Here is a 19980-nt window from a genome sequence, read left to right as displayed (position 1 = left end):
GGATTTGAATAATGTGACAGTTAATGAGGATTTTAATTACTTGAATTTACTTTTTATTTCTCCAGGTGTACTCAGGTGCGTTCCTTTCGTAAAAACGTTTTATTATTTACCGGGTGTATTAAAAGTCCAGGGCAATAGCTCTGTTTATGGGAGAAAAAATACAAAAAAGTGGAAAAAGCGGAAAAATGAAATTAAATATGTTTTACTTTCCACAGTAATGTAAGCTGAAGCAGATGTAAGCTGTTGAAGATAATGAATGAAATTGGAATGAAGTGAGATGAAACTGGAGAACTCAAAGAAAACCCCCACATATGGTGTTTGTCTACCACAACGTTTAGTTAGCGTGAACTCGGCTCGAATCAGGAACTCACGCACCAGAGGCGAACGCCCTATCAAGCCACCGCGACCCTAAGGAAAAAAGGAAGTGGCGGTTTTCTATCAAAAGCTGTGAAATTTTTTGGTAGTTTGGGCTCCACACTGTTAAATGAGAAACTAACGTCAGGTCGGCAGGATATTACTTTGGCCCTTACTTGTGTCAACAATATAGCATTGTTGGGAAACATTCAATTGTTGTAAGTCGATACTATTTCGATACTATTTATTTTCGTATCGACTTATAATGATGTTGGCATATGGCCTCTGACTTTTGAAACACCCTGTATAAATGGAATATTAGATAAAATTAGGTTTCACATTAAGAGGAAATCAGCAAAATCAAGCTGTAAAATTTCTCGTTAATTTCAAAGAAAAAAGATGAATAGCTTTCCCGAATAAATCGGTGGAGTGAAAGGCAAAGGTGGCGGATATTCTATGCCTTTAATGTTGATTGCAACTATTTCATAGTACATTAAAATACAATAGAAACAGTCTACATATAAAATGCAATTGCATAAAATTCTCACATGTACAGTGAAAAAAAAAAGCGGTTAGGAAAATTTATATAGAAGTAATAGTTTTAAATCTCAATTTAAATATTTCATAAACACTATAAAAAAGATGGATAAAGCAATTGCTTCTTTCCCTCTCTCTGTTTAATGTAATTTTTCAATTTCTTACGCTGGTATGGTATAATATTCACCCTTAAACTGAATTGTGTGATTGGAAATTATTTTTTTGAAGGTGTAAGTCCAGCATTCATTATTATTATTATTATTATTATTATTATTATTATTATTATTATTATTATTATTATTATTATTATTATTATTATTATTATTATTATTATTATTATTATTATTATTATTATTATTAGTAGTAGTAGTAGTAGTAGTAGTAGTAGTAGTAGTAGTAGTAGTATTACTAGTATTACTATTACTATTGATGGAAAATACAGCTCTCAAGATTTAAGCTAAATAATGGGACTATTTTGAACGAAATTATAGAATACAATGAGTGCTTTTTAATTATTTTCTTCTTGAAAAACTTTTAAATGAAGTCAAATCTTTAATATCCACACTGATTCTAAGCTAAGGAAGGATGATAAATGATAAAAGAATTGGCGGAATGAAGATCGTGGGAGAATTCAGAATCAAAGAAACCAGAAGATGCACAAAGGTAATATTGCTCATTGCAATTTGCCTTGAGGGTGGGTGGGTGGTAGAGCCCTGATCTTTAGTGCGAGGGGTCTTTAGTTCAATCCTCGGCCACGCAAATTTGTAGTGGACAGCATAGTGTGTGTGGGTATTCTTGGGGGTTGTCCAGTTTTCTCACACATTCTCATTCCACCAAGTATTTCATTATCGTTCACTTTATCATCAGTCTCCTGTAGTCATCAGGGTATAATCATACGACATAAAACCAAAAATTTCAATTGCGCAGTGTAAGCATCTTTGGCTTGGGAGACGCGGGTTCGATTCCTGGCGGGAGCTCATGTGTTTCCGATCCGACGTTAAGCTGTAGATCATATATCATAGCCTCGCTGCTGAAAGGGACACTAAACTCAAAATTACTCACTCAAGCTGCACATATTTACCTTTCCTTGGAACGAACCTTGATACTTTTTACCTAGAAGCATGGGCGGAGTTAGGAATTGTCTCTAGGGGGCAGACCTTTTGGTCAGTCGCGGACTTGTGCAATACTTGCTGGACGAGTGTGGAGTTAATATGAATAACTTTTTTTTTTAAATCAAAAGTTGGGGGAGGCAATGCCCCCAATAGCCTCGCCCATTAGCTAGAGGCGAGTGTTCTTTCACTAAAGCACAATAATTCATGTTGTACCAGTGTTTAAACTATGAAACTGTTATTGTAAAACGGAAAATAAGTAATATGATTAATTATTAACGCACTCCATGAATTTTTGCAGCACAATCTGCTAATTCCAGAATGCTTTTATTTGGCCCAAAAGCTTTCGAAAGGCGTGAGTGAAACAAAATTAGTATTACAGAACAGCAGATAATCTGATAGGTACTACAGGCTTTGAAGACCGGGGTCTGCTTTTGAAAATTTAATCTGAACCTCGGATCAGACTTCTGTGTTTGGTTCGAGGTTTATACCCCCAGCTGAGACAAACAACACATTGCGAAAGTGAGAACTGTAGACAGTCCACATAGTAGTACCCCTAAAATTTTAGCATTTTCTTATTCTTGCTGTGTATATTCTAAATGGTAACCTGCACATAAGACTAGTAAAAATTTCTAAAAGGATGTTTACGTTATCAGTTCTCTTCTTTTGATATAGAACTGATAAAAACTTGGAGTGTTTGCTCTTCTAGTAGCACGTCAGGAAGTAACTCTTAGTAACGTGATTTCAAGATGAGCTGAAGGTCACGGTCGAATGAAGTTTCAAAGGACCTTGACCTTTGCATTTACTATAATCAGAGAATATTATGCAATAACAAATGCCGCAAAGCGTGATTATGTCGTTGCTACCAGCACTATTTCTGTAAATGTAACGAGTGAAACTTTTTTTTTTCGCTCTCACAGTAGTTGATTTAAAACTATTTATTTATTTATTTCATGCATAGAAGCCAACAGGAACAATTGTCAGCTGCAGTTGATAAGTTGTTTGTGCTATTTGGAATTGAAATATTGAAAATTATTCCAGGAAGAGTATCAACAGAAGTTGACGCAAGGTAAGTAATTATTTTATTTATTTATTTGTGTTACTGGGCACAGAACATAAGAAAATACAATGTCTCGTACTTTATATATATAATATAATATAGTATAATATAATGGGGGCAGCGAGTAGGGGGGAAAGAGGGGCCCCTACTTTTTTGAAGTGAAGTGAAATGTATATAGTTTCATTTGGAAATGTACATTTTTTAAAATGTATTACTGGTTCATAGAAAAAATGGTGCCATGTAATATTTGCCGTTGCGTGAGTACGTATTGGTTACTTGTCTTCCTGTGGAGTTAAGAAAGCTACAGGAATTGTTTTAATTTGACTTATAAGCAATTGCGTATTTCCTTAAATGCCTTAGCATATGCTTGTAGCTTTCGTATTCTACGAGTATTACCATACATTTAATGGCATGTACGGAATTAATATAAGTTGTTCATTAATCCCCAGTTTCAATATAACTTCTACAAAGCAAGCCTCATTATTCATTATTATGATTAATATTATCCTTTCTACTTATTTGTTTTGCAAATTTGTTATTAAATACTCTGATCACACAATTTTTCCAGACATAATTTTAAGATGGTCATAAGAAAGGAATCAGATATCTTCTTAAACTTTCGTTGTTGAAAACTACAAAGGACTAGCACCTACTTACGTTGCACTTGTCAATTTATTTAATAAAATATGAAATACAATATACGGTATTTTTTAACTGGAAAAAGGTAGTATCCTATTTGGTATACAACTTTCATCAAAGTGTTGGAAACAATCAGGAAAACTAACATTGATATACAAATATTTTTCAGATCATGTCTTTCCGCCCACCTTTAACGTTCAATCGCCGCATCTGTATCTGTATATATATTAAAAAAAAAGTATATAATGCCGAGGTAGTTGAAGCTTTTCAAGATTTCAGATGGTGTGATAATTATTAATACGTTAATGTATTGTAAAACAACAATTTGAAATGTGAGCCAAGCCAATCTTCGTCAAATATTAAATTTGATTAGAATGTGGTAAAATAATAATAGTAATAAACATAATGAAAATTTCTAGTTCATTCAATTGTCTGTCTTGACCGGTAGTGACAAAAATAAATAAAGGGTAATTGACAGGATAAGAGTACGGGGGACAGTTTAAGTATAAATCCCATGTAATGCTTAGGGATCTGCCCACCATAGATTTTAATTTCTTAGCTGCTAAATAACATGAGCAGTGGCGTATTTAGGGGGGAGCTTCCGGGCTTAAGCCTCCCCCGAAATCTTACTTACTATAGTAAAGTATATGAAATATCTTGCAGATTTTCACATTTTCAGGCAAAGCCCTTCCCCCGAAAGTTAGCAAAGCCCCTCCCGAAACAAAATCGTAAATACGCCACTGAACATGAGTAATAATTTGTATTAGGGATTTTTTTAAAAAATCCCTTCACTCTTGTGTGTTACCCTGAAAGATTTTACACAGGAAACATCGCAGAATCCTTTCGAAACCACACAATTTACGTAGCTAAATAAATTCGGAGAGAAATTTTCTACAAAGAATTTAAAATTAAATCCTCTATTGTCCTTCTATTTATAGTTTTCATACTTTTTAGGAAAGTTTTTATAGATATGTATATGCATTTTTATTTTATCTAATGTTCAGATTTTCGTCTATAATGAGGTAATACCAAGATATGACAATTTAGATTAGCTTACCGTTAAGTGTTTTTGCATACTACTAATTTTGGTCATCCGAAAAATAATACAATAAAATTCATTAATTACGAGCAAAAAATTGTCTATAGAATAGCAATAGAGAAATAAACAAAAATTGTGAATATTCAATATACACTAGGCAAACACAGGAAAGACTCTATGATAATCTCGTTCAATTAAGAGACAAGTTCGTAGGCTTTTAGTCCGAACGTTTCCACAGCGATGGACCACCCACTCCTTGACCACCGCGATATACCAAAATAACCCCTATCGATATTCTGAGAGCTACAAACGGGCCCATATAGAAGTGCATGTATGGGAGGAAAAAAAACTTGGAGTTGCTCTTCAAGATGCCGCAAACAGTTATTCTATGGCACTAATAGTTTCCATGCAGTTAATATTTGTATTCAGGGAGGTATCATGTAAACACCCTGTACCATGCTAAATGTCCAATCAGACCCCACAGTACTACATACAGGTTAAATCTATTTTTAAATCTATTGAGAATAATGTCTTAGTAATCAGGTTGTAATAATTGTTTGCAAATCTGATTGCAGTTGTTGCAGTTGTTTCGAATCTTTACCATGATGTATTGTTGGAGGATATGTGAACGGGGTAGATTACAACAAAGTAATGGATCATATAAAATAAATTAAAATGCATGTACTTGTATATAGTATTACTATAAATAAGTTCGCATATATTGTAGTAATATCAGATTTTGTATGTAATAGGTTGTCCTTTGATAAGGAGGGAAGTATTCAGAAAGCCCGAAAGCTTATTCAGTTGTATGAAGAACATGGCATCAGCAAGGAGAGAATTCTTATTAAGCTCGCTTCCACATGGGAAGGAATCCAAGCAGCCAAGTGAGTATTTCAGAGTATCCGTAGACCGGTCAGTAGTCTTAACAAGGTTTCAAATGGTGTCGAAACTCCAGAGTGAGGACTACGTAGCCCAAAAGACAATGCTTGCTAGGACATTTTGTCAATCTATTATTTATTTTGGTATTATCGATTATTTATTTTTCTTATCTGATTGTGGCAAAGGTAAAACATTGGTACTTTATCATTTTACATCGTACATAGAGCGTGAACGAGCGCGTTGATTCTTACAATCTTGGGATTGACACTGGATATACAAGGCAAGATAAATAAAATCTGACCGAAGCAAATCACTTGTTAATAAAAGTGTTAAGGCGGATTTTCATATGTCCTTTACCTCCGTGAGTTGCGAGCGATTGTGCTAAACAACCAATGAAATCACGCATCGGATATGGCGCGCTGCACTCGCGTCAGAGTAGAAATTTGTTCAATTCTGACGGAAGTAGCGCGCGTACACTATTGTATTCACTGACTAACATGGCAGAGGTAAGAACAACGTTTGAAGAACTGCTCGTAGAACAAGTAAGAGAAAACAAAATTTGGACAACCTTAAGCATCCGAAATACAAGGATTCAGTATTAAGGACAAAAACATGGCATCAAATTCCTGAGAATATTGCTATCGATGGTTAGCACTTTTATATTTGTGTAGTTAATTAGTTGTATTACCGGGAACAATAGATAGTTCATACAATAACTGTTATGTACAAATTATCAATTCCTATATAAAATAAAAGCAATGTAATTTGAAACTGCTTTAGTATGATTTATAAATATTTTTATTTGTTTTATAAAATTTATCCGGATCGGATTTTAATTCAAAGAAAAGGTTCCTGTATATTCCGTATTCTCGTCGAAGCTGGAAAATGGGGTGAACCCACAACATTTTCCTAACATACTTCCGACGGCGGAATTTTGAAATATAATATATTTCAGCTAAAACAATAGCTCTCCTTCGGGAATCCATTATCACAAACTAAAGTCGCAAACTTTCTATTCTACGCATGCGCATTAGCTAGGGAGTAGTAATTTGGCGCAATACACGCACGGATGTATGTAAACGAAAATAATTTACGGTGAATACGCTACATGCGATGCTTCCGTTCTAACGCGGGCATGAAAATCCGCCTTTAGTTTCAACAACCTCTAATGTCGAAACTGTAATATAACCTCACCTCAGTTCGTATTTAAAAGATTTATCATAATACATACTTGTATAAAATACTGTTACCATTTACTACGATGATGATTCAAATGATTAAACACTATTTTGATCACTTAAGAGCACTATAATTCGAAATAATTGATAATTGCTTCTCAGCACTTCCATGCACTTTTAAACTATATGGCTTCCTCTTGAATTATATTTATACTTATTTACAAACAAATCCTTGGTAACCAAATCTGATACCGTAACAACCAGATTACGACGAATAAACACACATTTACCTCTAGCGGCAGCGAAATAAAACATTTACAAATCAAGATTAGTCATGACATTTTTTTAAATAACATTTCTTTCTAAATCGTAACTATTGCCAGATAAAATAGCATTTTTGCCAACATATTAAATAAAATAAAAGTAGTAAATATGTGTTATCGTTGTAGTAACACTAATTATTAAAAGCTATTTGCTTTTTGGCCAGATTCTATTAAGGCAAAGCCGTTTCAAAGCTAGAATAAACTACATTCAGATAATAATAATAATAATAATAATAATAATAATAATAAATCCTAAAATTTTGTGCTATGATAAATATTTGAACATATTAAACGAAAACTTACAATATTACATTTTATTATTCATTGTCATAACTAACGACGCTACAGTACTACAAATATACAAATTTTGGAGGGTTCTTATAATAGTAATAAAGCAACTGAAACAGATGAGGCAATACAAATCCAACGTACTGTAGCGTCTATTAATATGTTCACGATTTGACGTATTGCGAGTGAATGGAAAGAAAGAATAACAAGAGATTGAACATTAGCATTTTTCAAAAGGCTTAGATAAGTACCACATCAAATTACATAGATTGCTTTCTATATGTAAAGATCATAAGGTCGATCACAGCAATTTCATCTCAAACCGTTCCGAAATATAGTAAACACAGTGAGCAACACTGCTTAAATTTGTGTAATTCCGAGAACTTTAATCACATCTGGCAAAAACTATTGTTGTAATGTTATAGAATATATGAAAGCAACAACCACTGTAAAAAGTTCCTATAAATAGGCCTATGCCATTTTAAGCATTGTAGCAATGTTTACATTTGTTTCTTGTATCTCTGGAATGTTTTGAGATGTGAAATTGCTATAAAGGTGTTATCGCTGGGCGTGAGAGGCTACGTCTATTTACCCTTGCACTCAAAATTAGGACGTAGTGAGAATGTAGAATTTCCAATCATTTCTCCCACCAGGACACACATCATGCTTTGCCAACTGCCATCTAAACTTCAGAAGATTTAGATGAAAGTTGGTAGGCAACGTGGTCGGTTGCGTCTGAGCTATCTGTATATTAAAATAGAACTAATTACTTTTTTCTTTTCTTCTATTTATGTCTAGTGCGAGGGATAGCTCACTACTTTGACTACTAATGGGAAGTACATCCGCAACCTATAACCTCGCAATACAAAGGATTATAATTTTAAAACCAAATGATTACTCAAATGACTATGTTTAAACAATCATAATTCTCCTTTAAGGTTATTTTACATTTGCCCAACACTATAATTATCATAACTTAATACTAAACACACATAAGAACATAATAAAATATATTGACAATATCTGACATATGATTAATGTACGGCCGTATGAATATATGTACGGCCGTGTTTAATAATTTTTACTACCCTAATTAACTATCTTCTTTTCTTTTTCAAATTGACAGTACAAGCTATACAAATGAACTTGAAATAAAAGTGGCTTGGGGAAAATGATTTATGTATGATCAAGTGTGCGCGTCTTACTACTTTTCTTTTATCTTTTTTTTCCCTTTCTTTCTTTCTTTCTTTCTTTCTTTATGACACGTTCGTAGCTGGCGTGCTGGTTAAATATACAATCTCCTGTTTTTTCTTTTCTACGATTTTAAAGAAAGACACTCCTCAGGTAATCGGAACACTCTTCTTGTGGCAAAAATAAGGTATTGATATTACTTAAAATTTTCTTCCAAATTATGATCCGTGGCGTGACTTGTCCTTTTCAATCACGTAGCCAATAATTCCTTTGGACGACTTAATAAACTCCTGATAAAGTTCCGGCACACTATATCAACTAATGGAGGTTTTAAATTTTTCAAACACTTTGTAATTAAAACTGTGGTCTCCACTTGGCATAACTTACTATATAGGCTACTTTTCAAAACAAACAAACACACACATACACACACACACACATACACACATACACACACACACACATACACACACACACACACACACATACACACACACACACACACAAAACGTATAGTTATTAATATAATTCATTTTGTTCTGGTCAGAACTGTGTTTTAAATGTTATTGTGATTATCCAGAACCTGGAGTTTATTATAGGCTACTTTACGAACGAAAATATAAAATGGCCTTTGACTTCAATAGGCCGATGCACCTTCTCCAATAGTCTTTTGTCGGGTTGGACCGCGCACGTCCTCTTCGTGCCTTACACTCGATTAGCTATTTCCCGACTGAATTGCGCCTTCCTTGGACACTCGCAGTCACCTGACCATCAACTACCTGCTCAGTGTAAAAATGTCCACTATTGGCTGATCATTGGAAATTGTCCATCAGAAACAAGCTTAGATGTCTTTTGGGCATCTGGGGGTGACTCGTGACTTTTCTACCCCCGTGAGAACCTACGCAGAAATGGGCTCTCACCAACTCTTGGGACAAATAGTCATTGTTTTATGCACACACACATACGAAGGCTAAACTAACTTTTGGTACCTTTGAGTTGAAAGTAAAGATAACAGACGTTCAATGTTGCAAACTTGTGCTCATTTCACCAAAATTGGATGAGAAAACTAATAAAGTAAACGTTTTAATTTTCTTCCTTTGATGAGCGTTCCGATGTCGATAGAAAAGGCATTGTGACCTATTATGTGTATTGAAAACTATCTAGTAGTTGGATGTGATACTTATCTAAGGAATTTTTCGAAATAGTCCTTTGGAAAAAGAGGAATTTTCAATTCCTTGTAACTTACTGTATTTGTTCGATACAAGTCGTATGATGATCGTAATATTTGACAGATACTTTGGATGTGCATTGACCATTCATCTCACGTGCATGATTAGTATTATTATAGAAGCCTCCAAAGTTTGTTTTCCCACGTTTGTGATATTGTAGTGTCTTAGTTCGTAACAGTAAGTAAGTGTGGTATTGTGTGTTTTTGCTTGAAATGTGGAATTTAAATATGTAATTAACTGACGTAGTGTATTTGAAAAAATCTGTTGGGTCGGCAACACTGTTTATTAAATGTCTCGTTATGTTTTTGTTTTGTTTTTGATATTTGATGGTATTTTCGTGTGTGAGATATAGCATTGAAATATGTAATAAACTGACATAGTGCGGTTTGAAATAATATGTTGGGTTTGGCAACACTGTTTCTTACAATCTTGCAAAGCATATCAATGTTCCCCTGTTGATATTGCATGGTATGAAATTTAAGGGTTTTGTATCTATTTAAATGTTACAAAGGCGTGTAAAGATATATACTGTGTGTCCCTAAAGTCACAGTTTACTGTGTTTCTAAACTGTAACTGTCTTTCTAAAATATTTTAATCCCAGTAAAATCTAGTGTTCATCTATTTGGAAACTATTCTTCGAACATTCAATACGACCAATAGTATAGATGTTAAATATTGAATATAAGCCAAAATATTCCTGTTGACGATTTAACTTCTCTACTCCCGCCTATCCGCAGTCATTAGTGTCTTGTAAAAGCCGAAATTACACATTTGTGCTTTCCTTGTGATATATACTTTAATATATAACTTTTTAGCGAAAGACAGGAAAAACCCGAGCCACAAAATATTTCAAAAAAGCTTGATTTGGCGTGACTTAATCAGTGTTTCTACAAATTTCAAATACGTATTACTGTATACTATCTATGATTAAATTTGTAATTCCTAAGTAAATAAACTCGAAATTTTACGTACTTGTTTTACTTTTCAATCTTACGTATATATATGTATTAAAAAAAAAAACATTGGATAACAATATAATTGATGCCTTAAGCCATTACATAACTTTTTTTTTAGTCAAAAGATCCAATATATTTCAATCAAAATTTTTCTTGTACGCCTTGTATCTGGAGAACTACATGCAGTGTAACCAAACTCAAACTATCACTTAACTCAGTATGATGTGCTTATTCCGTAGAAAATACGAAAACTCGATTTAGGAGCCCAAAAACTATGGCCAAGATGGCAATCTTTTGATTTTTTCTTCTTCGGTGTTTCTAAAATTCTTGTTTATTTCTGTTCTTGATTAAAATACTCTATAATAAGCTCGTCTCTGTACCTCGTAAATAATGTCTGTTAATCCTTGTGAATAATTTCGGACCTTTTTCAATACCTATCACAGCTACAAACTTAAATTTATGTTAAGTGTTTCCATGTGCTTATAAACATTTAAGACTATGAATATTATTCAGATAGGCGTAAAAAAAAAAAACAAGACAGCAAAGTTTCTCCATGTTTGAATATTGAGATAGGATTTTTATGAAAATTTCAACTACCATTTCTTAAGGAAAATAGTGCGAGAATTACGAGTAGTTGAAGAACTTATTGTTTCTCAGACGATTTTAAGCTTCTATAATTTTAGAAGTGAAATAAATTCAAATTTGTAGCCGTAGCAGGTGTTGCAATAGAACCCAACAGGTCCTACATTAATCATAAGAATTAACAAACTTCTTTTTTACGAGATACAGAGTTAATTATAATAATTGATGTGTATTCAATAACATCCATCCACAAATACTCTATAAAGTGTTTGATTTCTATATACCCAACATATTGTCTAGAGAAAATATTCTTCAAACATGTTACCTATTTTCACTTAATTTGACTCTTCTGATTAAAGCATGCAGTAGCCTTATGGCATGATGTATCAGTTTGGGCATTTATTTTTTATGTCATGTACACTCATGTCCAAAATGATTGTCGCATATCTATAATTGAGTTCTTGCAAGAATATAATTTGATAATGATTTTGCAGGATACTTTTAATACTGATACTATGTGTATAATCGGGAAATGTATATTTGTGGTAAATTTCATAGGAAAATAATTATAAATACGAAAATTAGAATGAGTAAAACAAAATGTTGCTAAATGGACAAGAAAGTTTTATTTTCGTTTCATTGTTCTTATTTACTGCTCTTTTGACATGAAATTTGCCACATACATGGCCTTGTCTATTATAAACATACTAACATTATAAGAAATACTTGGCGAATTTGTTATCAAATTATATTCCTACAAAAACATATTTATAGACATGCGACAATAATTATGGACATGAGTGTACAAAGAAATGAATTTATATGATCAGTTCCTGCTCTTCTGTACCCGATTACACAGAGCATGCCTTTGTTTGCGGCACTTCAACATGTAATGTATATTAGTTAGCACATTAACGTGACTTTCTTTCAAATCGCTGGATATACTTTTTGGAAAGCACAAGTAAGATAATATAGATAAGGGGGGGGGGGGGTAATACCATGCTGTAACAAAGAACTACAATGTATTTTTATTCACAGGGAGAATTAAAAACTTTCACTACCGATACAGAGACTTTTTATGATTAGTAGAACTAATTTTTGTTCGAAGTTCTATGTTATTTAAAGCATAACACTGTCTAGCCACAAACTGGTATATCGTAGATTAGAGTTCTGCTGCGCCCTAGGCATTTCATTCTAGTTTTTACTTTTTAATTACTACATATTTATCTGCTTTTCCTTTAAGCTACCAATTAACTTCCCACTGTGAGGCGTAAAACTTAACAAAACTCATTTATTTTGCAATCTGATGATTTTACGTCTTGGCAGTCCCGTTAGAAAGTGTAAAATCCAGGCTATTCCTTTTATTTATTTATTTAGTTTTTGTTCGACGTCCCATAGCTATGCACCAAGGCTAAGGGAGACAATGAATGAGATGCTGGAATAGTGTGAGAACTCCGAGAAAACCCACGAACGCAGTTTTATCACTAAAGTTTACTTAGCGCTAGCTAGGATCGAACCAGGGATCCTACGCACTAGAGGCGAACCGAACGATCTACCACTGACCCATCACGGTCCCTCTAAACAGTACTATTATGACTGGTGCAAAATCTAAAAATTTGAGATGAGTCATTCTTGATACTAAATTTTATTTTTAACACCATAAGCTAGTAGTCTCAGACTACAATATTTACGCTTGTAAATTGCATCCGAGCCACTCTACCACTGAGGCACCACTGCTTCTATCCCTAGTACAATTTATTTTCTTAATAGAAGCTATGACCTTGAGAGCAATTATTTACCGAGAATCGCAGCTTATAACAACCTTGGGAAAGGAATTGGAAAGTATTTAAAGAATGTAGATAGTTGAGCAGATGTGCTTACTACAAATCGCCCAGCTAAATTTAATTTGTGGGAAGGCATGGTGCCTCAGTGGCAGAGCTCTTACCTCTGGTGCGTAGGGTCTGTGGTTCGATCCTCTTCCAAGTAAGTTTATGGTGGACAGCATCGTGTCTGTGGGTTTACTCGATGTACTCCCGTTTCCTCTCACATTCATTCCACCAAATATTCCATCATTCACTTGCCTTAATCATCCGTCTCCCTTAGTGTACAGGGCATAATCGAGGGACGTTAAACTGAAAGATTTCATTTCATTTGTTCTGCCACGGCAGTTTTTGAGCGTAGTATCAGGAGGTTGTAGACATATTTGGCCATACGTTTACAAAAGGCACCATCAAGCTTATTGTATCATCTATACAATATTGCTTAATAAGCAGTGATTAACATATGTTTTTTCTCTCTAGGGTTTTGGAAGAGGAATATGGAATTCATTGTAACTTGACACTACTGTTCTCTTTCTGCCAAGCTGTGGCGTGTGCGGAGGCTGGAGTAACCTTAATTTCTCCATTTGTTGGTCGTATTCTTGATTGGTAAGTACTTAACACTTGACAAGTCAGCTCTTTCTCATACGTGTTAGAAAAAGAACGTGTGTGTTAGATTGAAATGTCTATTTTTCTCTGTAATAACTTCGATTTTATGCCGCAGAAATTGCAATTTTGAGAATTTTAAATTAGTCGTTGACACATTAAACAGAAATCTTCAGATTCAGTGTCTGGTGTGAAGTTTAAGAAATAGTATTAAGGGGTCTTAATCTGTACAGTACTCAGAAGTATATGGTATTAGTATTTAGTGATTGGTATTTTAGCTCTTGTATCTATATTAATTTTTTAAATAGTTTTTTCTATACTTAGATATCTTCCAGTAAAGTTTTCTTGCCCTCAGTAAGAATAATATTGACAGCGAAAAGGTTAAATTAGGAAGTTCTTCAAAATAGTTTGTTTTTAGAATTAAAAATAAATCGAAGCAAGTTTTTAAACTACTCGATTGTTTCATTAGTTCGTGTTGCTTTGAACCAATAGATACATTTCTTGTTTGAGGGTTGAACTAGTCAGACGTTGGATCACTGATGTATTCCCTCTCATTGTTTACAATCTGTTGATGCAGTTGTTGGATGGTTTTATGAAAATAACTCCTAGAAGTCATTAGTGACATTTTGCAGCTGCTCATTGTTTTTGTCAAAGGATGTCATGGAGTGCATTCGACAGGGACCGGAAAGGATGGTAATCTGAGGGAGGTTCATCTGGGGAGTATGCTGGATAAGGAATTAATCGAAGCTGCTGAATGGCAACGTGTCATGTCATCTGCGGTCTAGTGTTGTCCATGTGGGTGATGATTCCATGTAGTTTTTCAAGCCTTTTTTTCTTTAGTGTTTCATGAACACTTTGCAGTTGGTCATAATATACAGCAGCAGTAATGGTACAATTACGGGATTAGTTCACTGTGGATAATCTCTTCCATGTGTTACCAGACACTAATAGTATTTTTGGGATGCAAATCGCTTTGACATGGTATTGCTTTGTTTGGGCTAACTCATTCCGCCCTCTGCTTAAAGTTCACATATAGGCACCATTTCTCACCTTCAGTACAATATGTGGCAGAAAGAGCTGATGTTGGGGACAGGATACACGATGGGGGATAAGGAAAGAACCAAATATGGCAAACACAGGCTATTGTTTTCAGTGAGTGTGGCCCACGAACCCAGCTTTTGAACCTTTTCCATGCGTTGAAGGTGACGAACAACAGTTGCCTGTCCATTGCCTATCTCCGTGGCCGATTCCCGGCTGCTTTGACGTAGAACTTGAGTAAACTTATATAAAATAGTCCTCATCAAAGGTGAATGGACGACCAGAACGTAGGGCACCGCCCAGGTCAAAATTTCCCCTTTCAAATCTCAAACATTTCCAGGTGGTTCTCTCAGCAATAGCCTATTCTCAGTACACTACACACATTATCTTGATCCCTCTGCGGCACGAGAGCCTTCGTTGAATTCGCACAGGAAATATGTTGTAAATGACCATTCCTTTCAACTTGACGGTCCCGGATTCGATTCCTAGTGGGCACACTGGGTCGAAAAAGTGTAAAGTTTTTTCAGGCCAACAATCTTGCATGAGGTTTTCCTCATTCACGCCAGGCAAATGCCGGGGTGGTACCTAACTTCTCGGTCCCAGGCCGCTTCCTTCCTCCCCTAATCCTTTCTTCTTTCCCTTTTCCCGGATAGTGTGCTCGCCGAGGGACGTCATCCCTCATATGTGACGGGCTAAATGGCCATTGATGGCGAAAGCCCAGAAATCTAAATCTTTTCAACTTGATATTCTGACACTCCATACCTGACTCTGAAGAAGAAAAATGTATTAGTTTCAGCAAAACTATAAATACTGTTAAATTACCGATAACATAGCTGCAATTTGGTATACTCCACGGCACTCTCATCATTATTAACGTCTGGCGAAAGATTCGTGAAAATGAATGGCACGAACTAATGAATAAACTCAGTAAAATAAACTAACTTTCCATTTTTATTTTATAATAATGTATTTGTACGGTATTTTTTATATTACTGCTTAACCCAGCTTCCCTTATAACTACTGCTTTTTGTGTATATTAGGTACGTGGCCAATGGAGACAAAAAGTCCTTTGAACCAATGGACGATCCAGGTGTCCAATCAGTGACAAAAATCTACAATTACTACAAAAAACATGGATACAAAACAGTCGTTATGGGAGCTTCGTTCAGAAATGTCGGTAAGCAAATCCCTGAGTAGCTTACATGAAAACAGTTAGTGGTTAGATATTGAATATAAATGAATTGTTTCTCTCCGCTAGGCTTACCCCCACTTTTTAAAATGTAGTGAGTAGGGCAAATGCAATGAACATGGAAGATTCGGATAGTATCTGGAAAATGCAACTGAATAAACCAATTGTTTTCAGTGTCTTTCGAATAGGCAGTGGCATGTCCACACTAGAATACTGCTTCTCGAGGTCAGCGGGGCTAAACAGTGCTGGAATGTGGTCAAAGGAAAGATGGGTGATATATTGTACTCAACAGATTGGATTGGCGTTACGGCGTCCATTCAGCGTCGTGAGGATAATTGGGGAGCTACTTAAAAGTAGTGAACTGTTCTAGAAAGCAATCATTAACGGCGATTGGAGCCATTGTGCTGACCACACATCTCAAATGCATGGGTACCACAAATCAACTGGTAGACCTCGGCCTTCTACAAGAGCTGTTGTGCCAGGAGTTGAGTTTTAGCCTTTCTTATAGTGCAGATTTTGGGTACCTGATAGTAATGTCACAAATGGCAAACCCAGATTCTTGATCTATAGCAAAAGGTCTAGAGACAGTTCTTGTTTTATTTAATAGCAATGTGTGGCTCACTTTTTTACATTTTTGATTAGAATCATTGTCTTAAATTATTCACTAAAATTTAAAGAAGTGAGGGTAAGCAGAGCGAAAACAATTAACAGAACTGTTTTACTAATATACATGACAGGGGCGAATCCAGGACCGACTTCTGAGGGGGAGGTGGGTTGTCATACTGCTACTTTTAAGGGTTTCAAACTTCGGGATGGATTTTATTTATATATATATAAAATAAGAGTGCTTTCTCTTCTGGGAGGGGGGGCGATCGCCCCCCTGGATCCGCCCCTGATACAGGATGGATCATTTATCTTGATACTTCCTTGTAACTTTCAAACTAGTAGATAGGAACTGAAATTTCCTACCATTCAAATATATTGAAATCGTCTTTATGCCTACTATTGTGGGAATTGACATCACTTAGGTAGTTAAAATTATCTAGATTTTCTTTAATATATAGGAGACAGCGAAAAATATACAAAAAAGAGCACTTTTATGATTTCTTTCATTAAATCCTTCCTTGCAGGATGTAGTCCTAGGCAGTACTTTCATTATTCTTATTTTTTTTTTTTTTTTTTCTCCTGACATTGAAGACGACTGCGGGCCAGATAAACCACTTCAGAACATTATTAAATGTGAGTGACAAAGAGCATTGTATGATGATACAAGAGATTTCTCACTAGTTAAAACTTTTAATTTACGTAATAAAAATATTCTCGACAATTTTCTATGTAAATTTTGTACGTTCGTTCCAGTTTAACTTTGAATCAACATACGTTCCTAGCAATTTTACGCGTTTACGTGGCGTATCTGCATAATTAGCACGACTTCCAATAAATGATCCACCCAGTGTATAAAAAAAATCTGGCAGATAATACTAATTATCCAGAAGAAGTTGCCAAGTTTCAGTGGCAGTTCTTAAGGGAAGTCGTATTAGTGAGAATTAGAAGTTTAGCATTGCAAACTAAAGAAAGTAAGCTTGTCTTAATTGTTGTATATAATAATTAACATATTAGGCAGGTCTTCTTCCTTTGATTTGTATTGATAAGTTTTTTTTTTTTTAATTTTTTTATACCAATATGTCTTCCCTCAAGAACTGCCACTACTTGATTTATTATTTTACAAGTTAAATTACTCACGTTTAACCCTAATTAAGTATTGCATCTGCTTCTGCTCAAGTAATCCTCGTTAGACTCAATAAAAATTAAAATGTTATTATCCTTCATAATTTAATAACAACGAACTGATACTATTACAGCGTAAATGCGTATCAGGTCAGTTATTCTGCTAATGAACAAGTCCACAAAAAACACTGAAACATCTTTTATAAATGTGAAATTTATTAGGTATAAGAATTAGTACAAATGAAATCAAAATGCTTAAGATGAAATAAGGCTATAATTAAGGTCACAGTAATATCCTCTTGCAGATCCAGTTTGGTTTTCAAATTTTAAATACAGTTTTCCGTAAATTATAATTGGATATTATCTCATAATGCGCAAATTGATTCCAATATAATTAGGCGAATTCAGATTTATTATTATTTAATTGGACTCTAAAACTTTTTTTCGTACTCGTGAAAAGTTTATCCAGTATCCAGGCATGTAATGTTAAAAAGAAGTCTATCTTATTCTAGTAAGAGTAGAATTTATCCGAATAGTACAAAATATTTTGCTTTTTAATGATCTAAATGTAAAAATGTCCCCCTTGTATTGTATTCAATTACTTTTTTTCAGGTGAAATTAAGGCATTGGCAGGTTGTGATTTTCTGACCATCAGCCCCAAGTTGTTAGAAGAACTGGATAGTAGCAATGATGAAGTATATGAAGCATTAACCGAACAATCAGGTATGTATATCAGTTATTTTATTTGATCTACTTGGTTGATTGTGTACATCAGTTCCTCATTACGAATAAAACTCCAACTATGTTACATAACCGAAACTGTAATACAAATATATAATCTTAAAATAAATAAATAAATACATATATATACATATATACTGCTTTGGTCAGTTGGAGTTTTATTAGTAATCTTGAATTTTCCAAAGCTACAATGAATAATTTACAGTTCCTTATGTTCTTTAAGTATTTTAGAATTCGAGGAATGTAATCTTGCAACTCATACTGTATAGACCCACTGAATTTGTTTCGCTTTGACTATTTTCTATAAATCATTACTTTTCCTGAAGATAGAATCTCACTAGTTCGTGTGATGGTTTCCACTGTGTATAGACATTTTCAGGTTTTAGTACGCTTAAAGTTGCATAAATGTACGCAGCACGAATACTTGTAAGGGCACAGTGGCTTATCAGAAAGGGCAAACAGAATTAGGAGAATGGAATAAAGCGTCCTAAGTCATCTGATAAGAGCTCTTCATGACCAGCTTATGACTACCTTCAGTTTCACTTTGATTCCATTCTAAAGCTATATTAAATCTTCTGATTTGCTGTATTTTGTGTTGCTTCTAAACTAAGGCATTTCTAGCAATGCCGACTAGTGAACAATGTGTTGCAAGGACTGCCATTATTTGGTGCAAAAGACAAACTAAAAGCGATTCGAAATAAATTAGTATTTATCACTGTATAGATACTATTATTTCTGGCGATATATTAGTGACATCAGTTAATTACTTTTGTTTACAGGTCGGAAGATGACTGCGTTCATCACGCTGTGAAGTTTGAAGATAAAGATAATTAGAAAGAGACAGTGTGTAATGATTCTGATTAACGGGTTCCAAGGAACAGAAATCCATTCGAACGCCATTAGAAAAATTATATGTAGCGAGAAACAGGTCTATATATGAAATTCTCACATCGGTAAATTTATGTGATTTTGTTATCCAGAAAATGCAGTGTTTTTCAAAACACGGACAACGTTTGGGAGGTGATTCTTGACACCAAGATAAGACAAAAAGTATAGATTAACCTGGTACAGAACTGTCATTTCGGAGTTATAGGCTGCCGAAAACATGAAAAAAAAAAAAAAAAAAAAAAATTAATGATCCACAGCTCCAAAGCTGTGGGACCTACCGTAGTCGGGTCAAGGCTTCACTTAGGAACTAGTATATCCCCTATTCAAATATCCAAGTTTCACAATCGTGCTGTACTCCCGTAACAATTTTTATAGAGGCAGTTCGTGAGTACTTCAAATCATATGCCCGTGGCCAAACTCCCTCCATAAAAAAAAATCTTGCGTGAGTACCTTAGGATTCTGAAACTTGTATTTTATTTCCTAAGTGAAGCCTTGCCTCGACTGCGGTAGGTCTCATAGTTTTGGAGCTTTTGAACTTTAAAGTTCATTTTTTCATGTTTTCGGACACTTGTAACTCTGAAAGGAAGCATTTGTGCACCCAGGTTGGTC

The 19980-nt window shown here is 34.6% G+C and overlaps 1 protein-coding gene across 1 annotated transcript in view; it reads left to right on the top strand.

The window, feature by feature from the left end:
• Taldo (transaldolase) overlaps window positions 1–19980 on the top strand; it is a 31458-nt gene that overhangs the window by 8529 nt on the left and 2949 nt on the right. Inside the window, exons 3-7 of the mRNA XM_081739197.1 lie at window positions 2962–3069; window positions 5491–5622; window positions 13665–13790; window positions 15866–16002; window positions 18355–18465. Of these exons, the coding sequence (XP_081595323.1) occupies window positions 2962–3069; window positions 5491–5622; window positions 13665–13790; window positions 15866–16002; window positions 18355–18465 (614 nt within the window). The remainder of the gene's footprint in view (window positions 1–2961; window positions 3070–5490; window positions 5623–13664; window positions 13791–15865; window positions 16003–18354; window positions 18466–19980) is intronic.

This window comes from Thermobia domestica, chromosome 14 (assembly GCF_964235325.1).
Source record: "Thermobia domestica chromosome 14, izTheDome1.hap1.1, whole genome shotgun sequence".
Taxonomy (NCBI): Eukaryota; Metazoa; Arthropoda; class Insecta; order Zygentoma; family Lepismatidae; genus Thermobia; species Thermobia domestica.
This window is presented reverse-complemented; position numbering and strand designations above follow the sequence as displayed.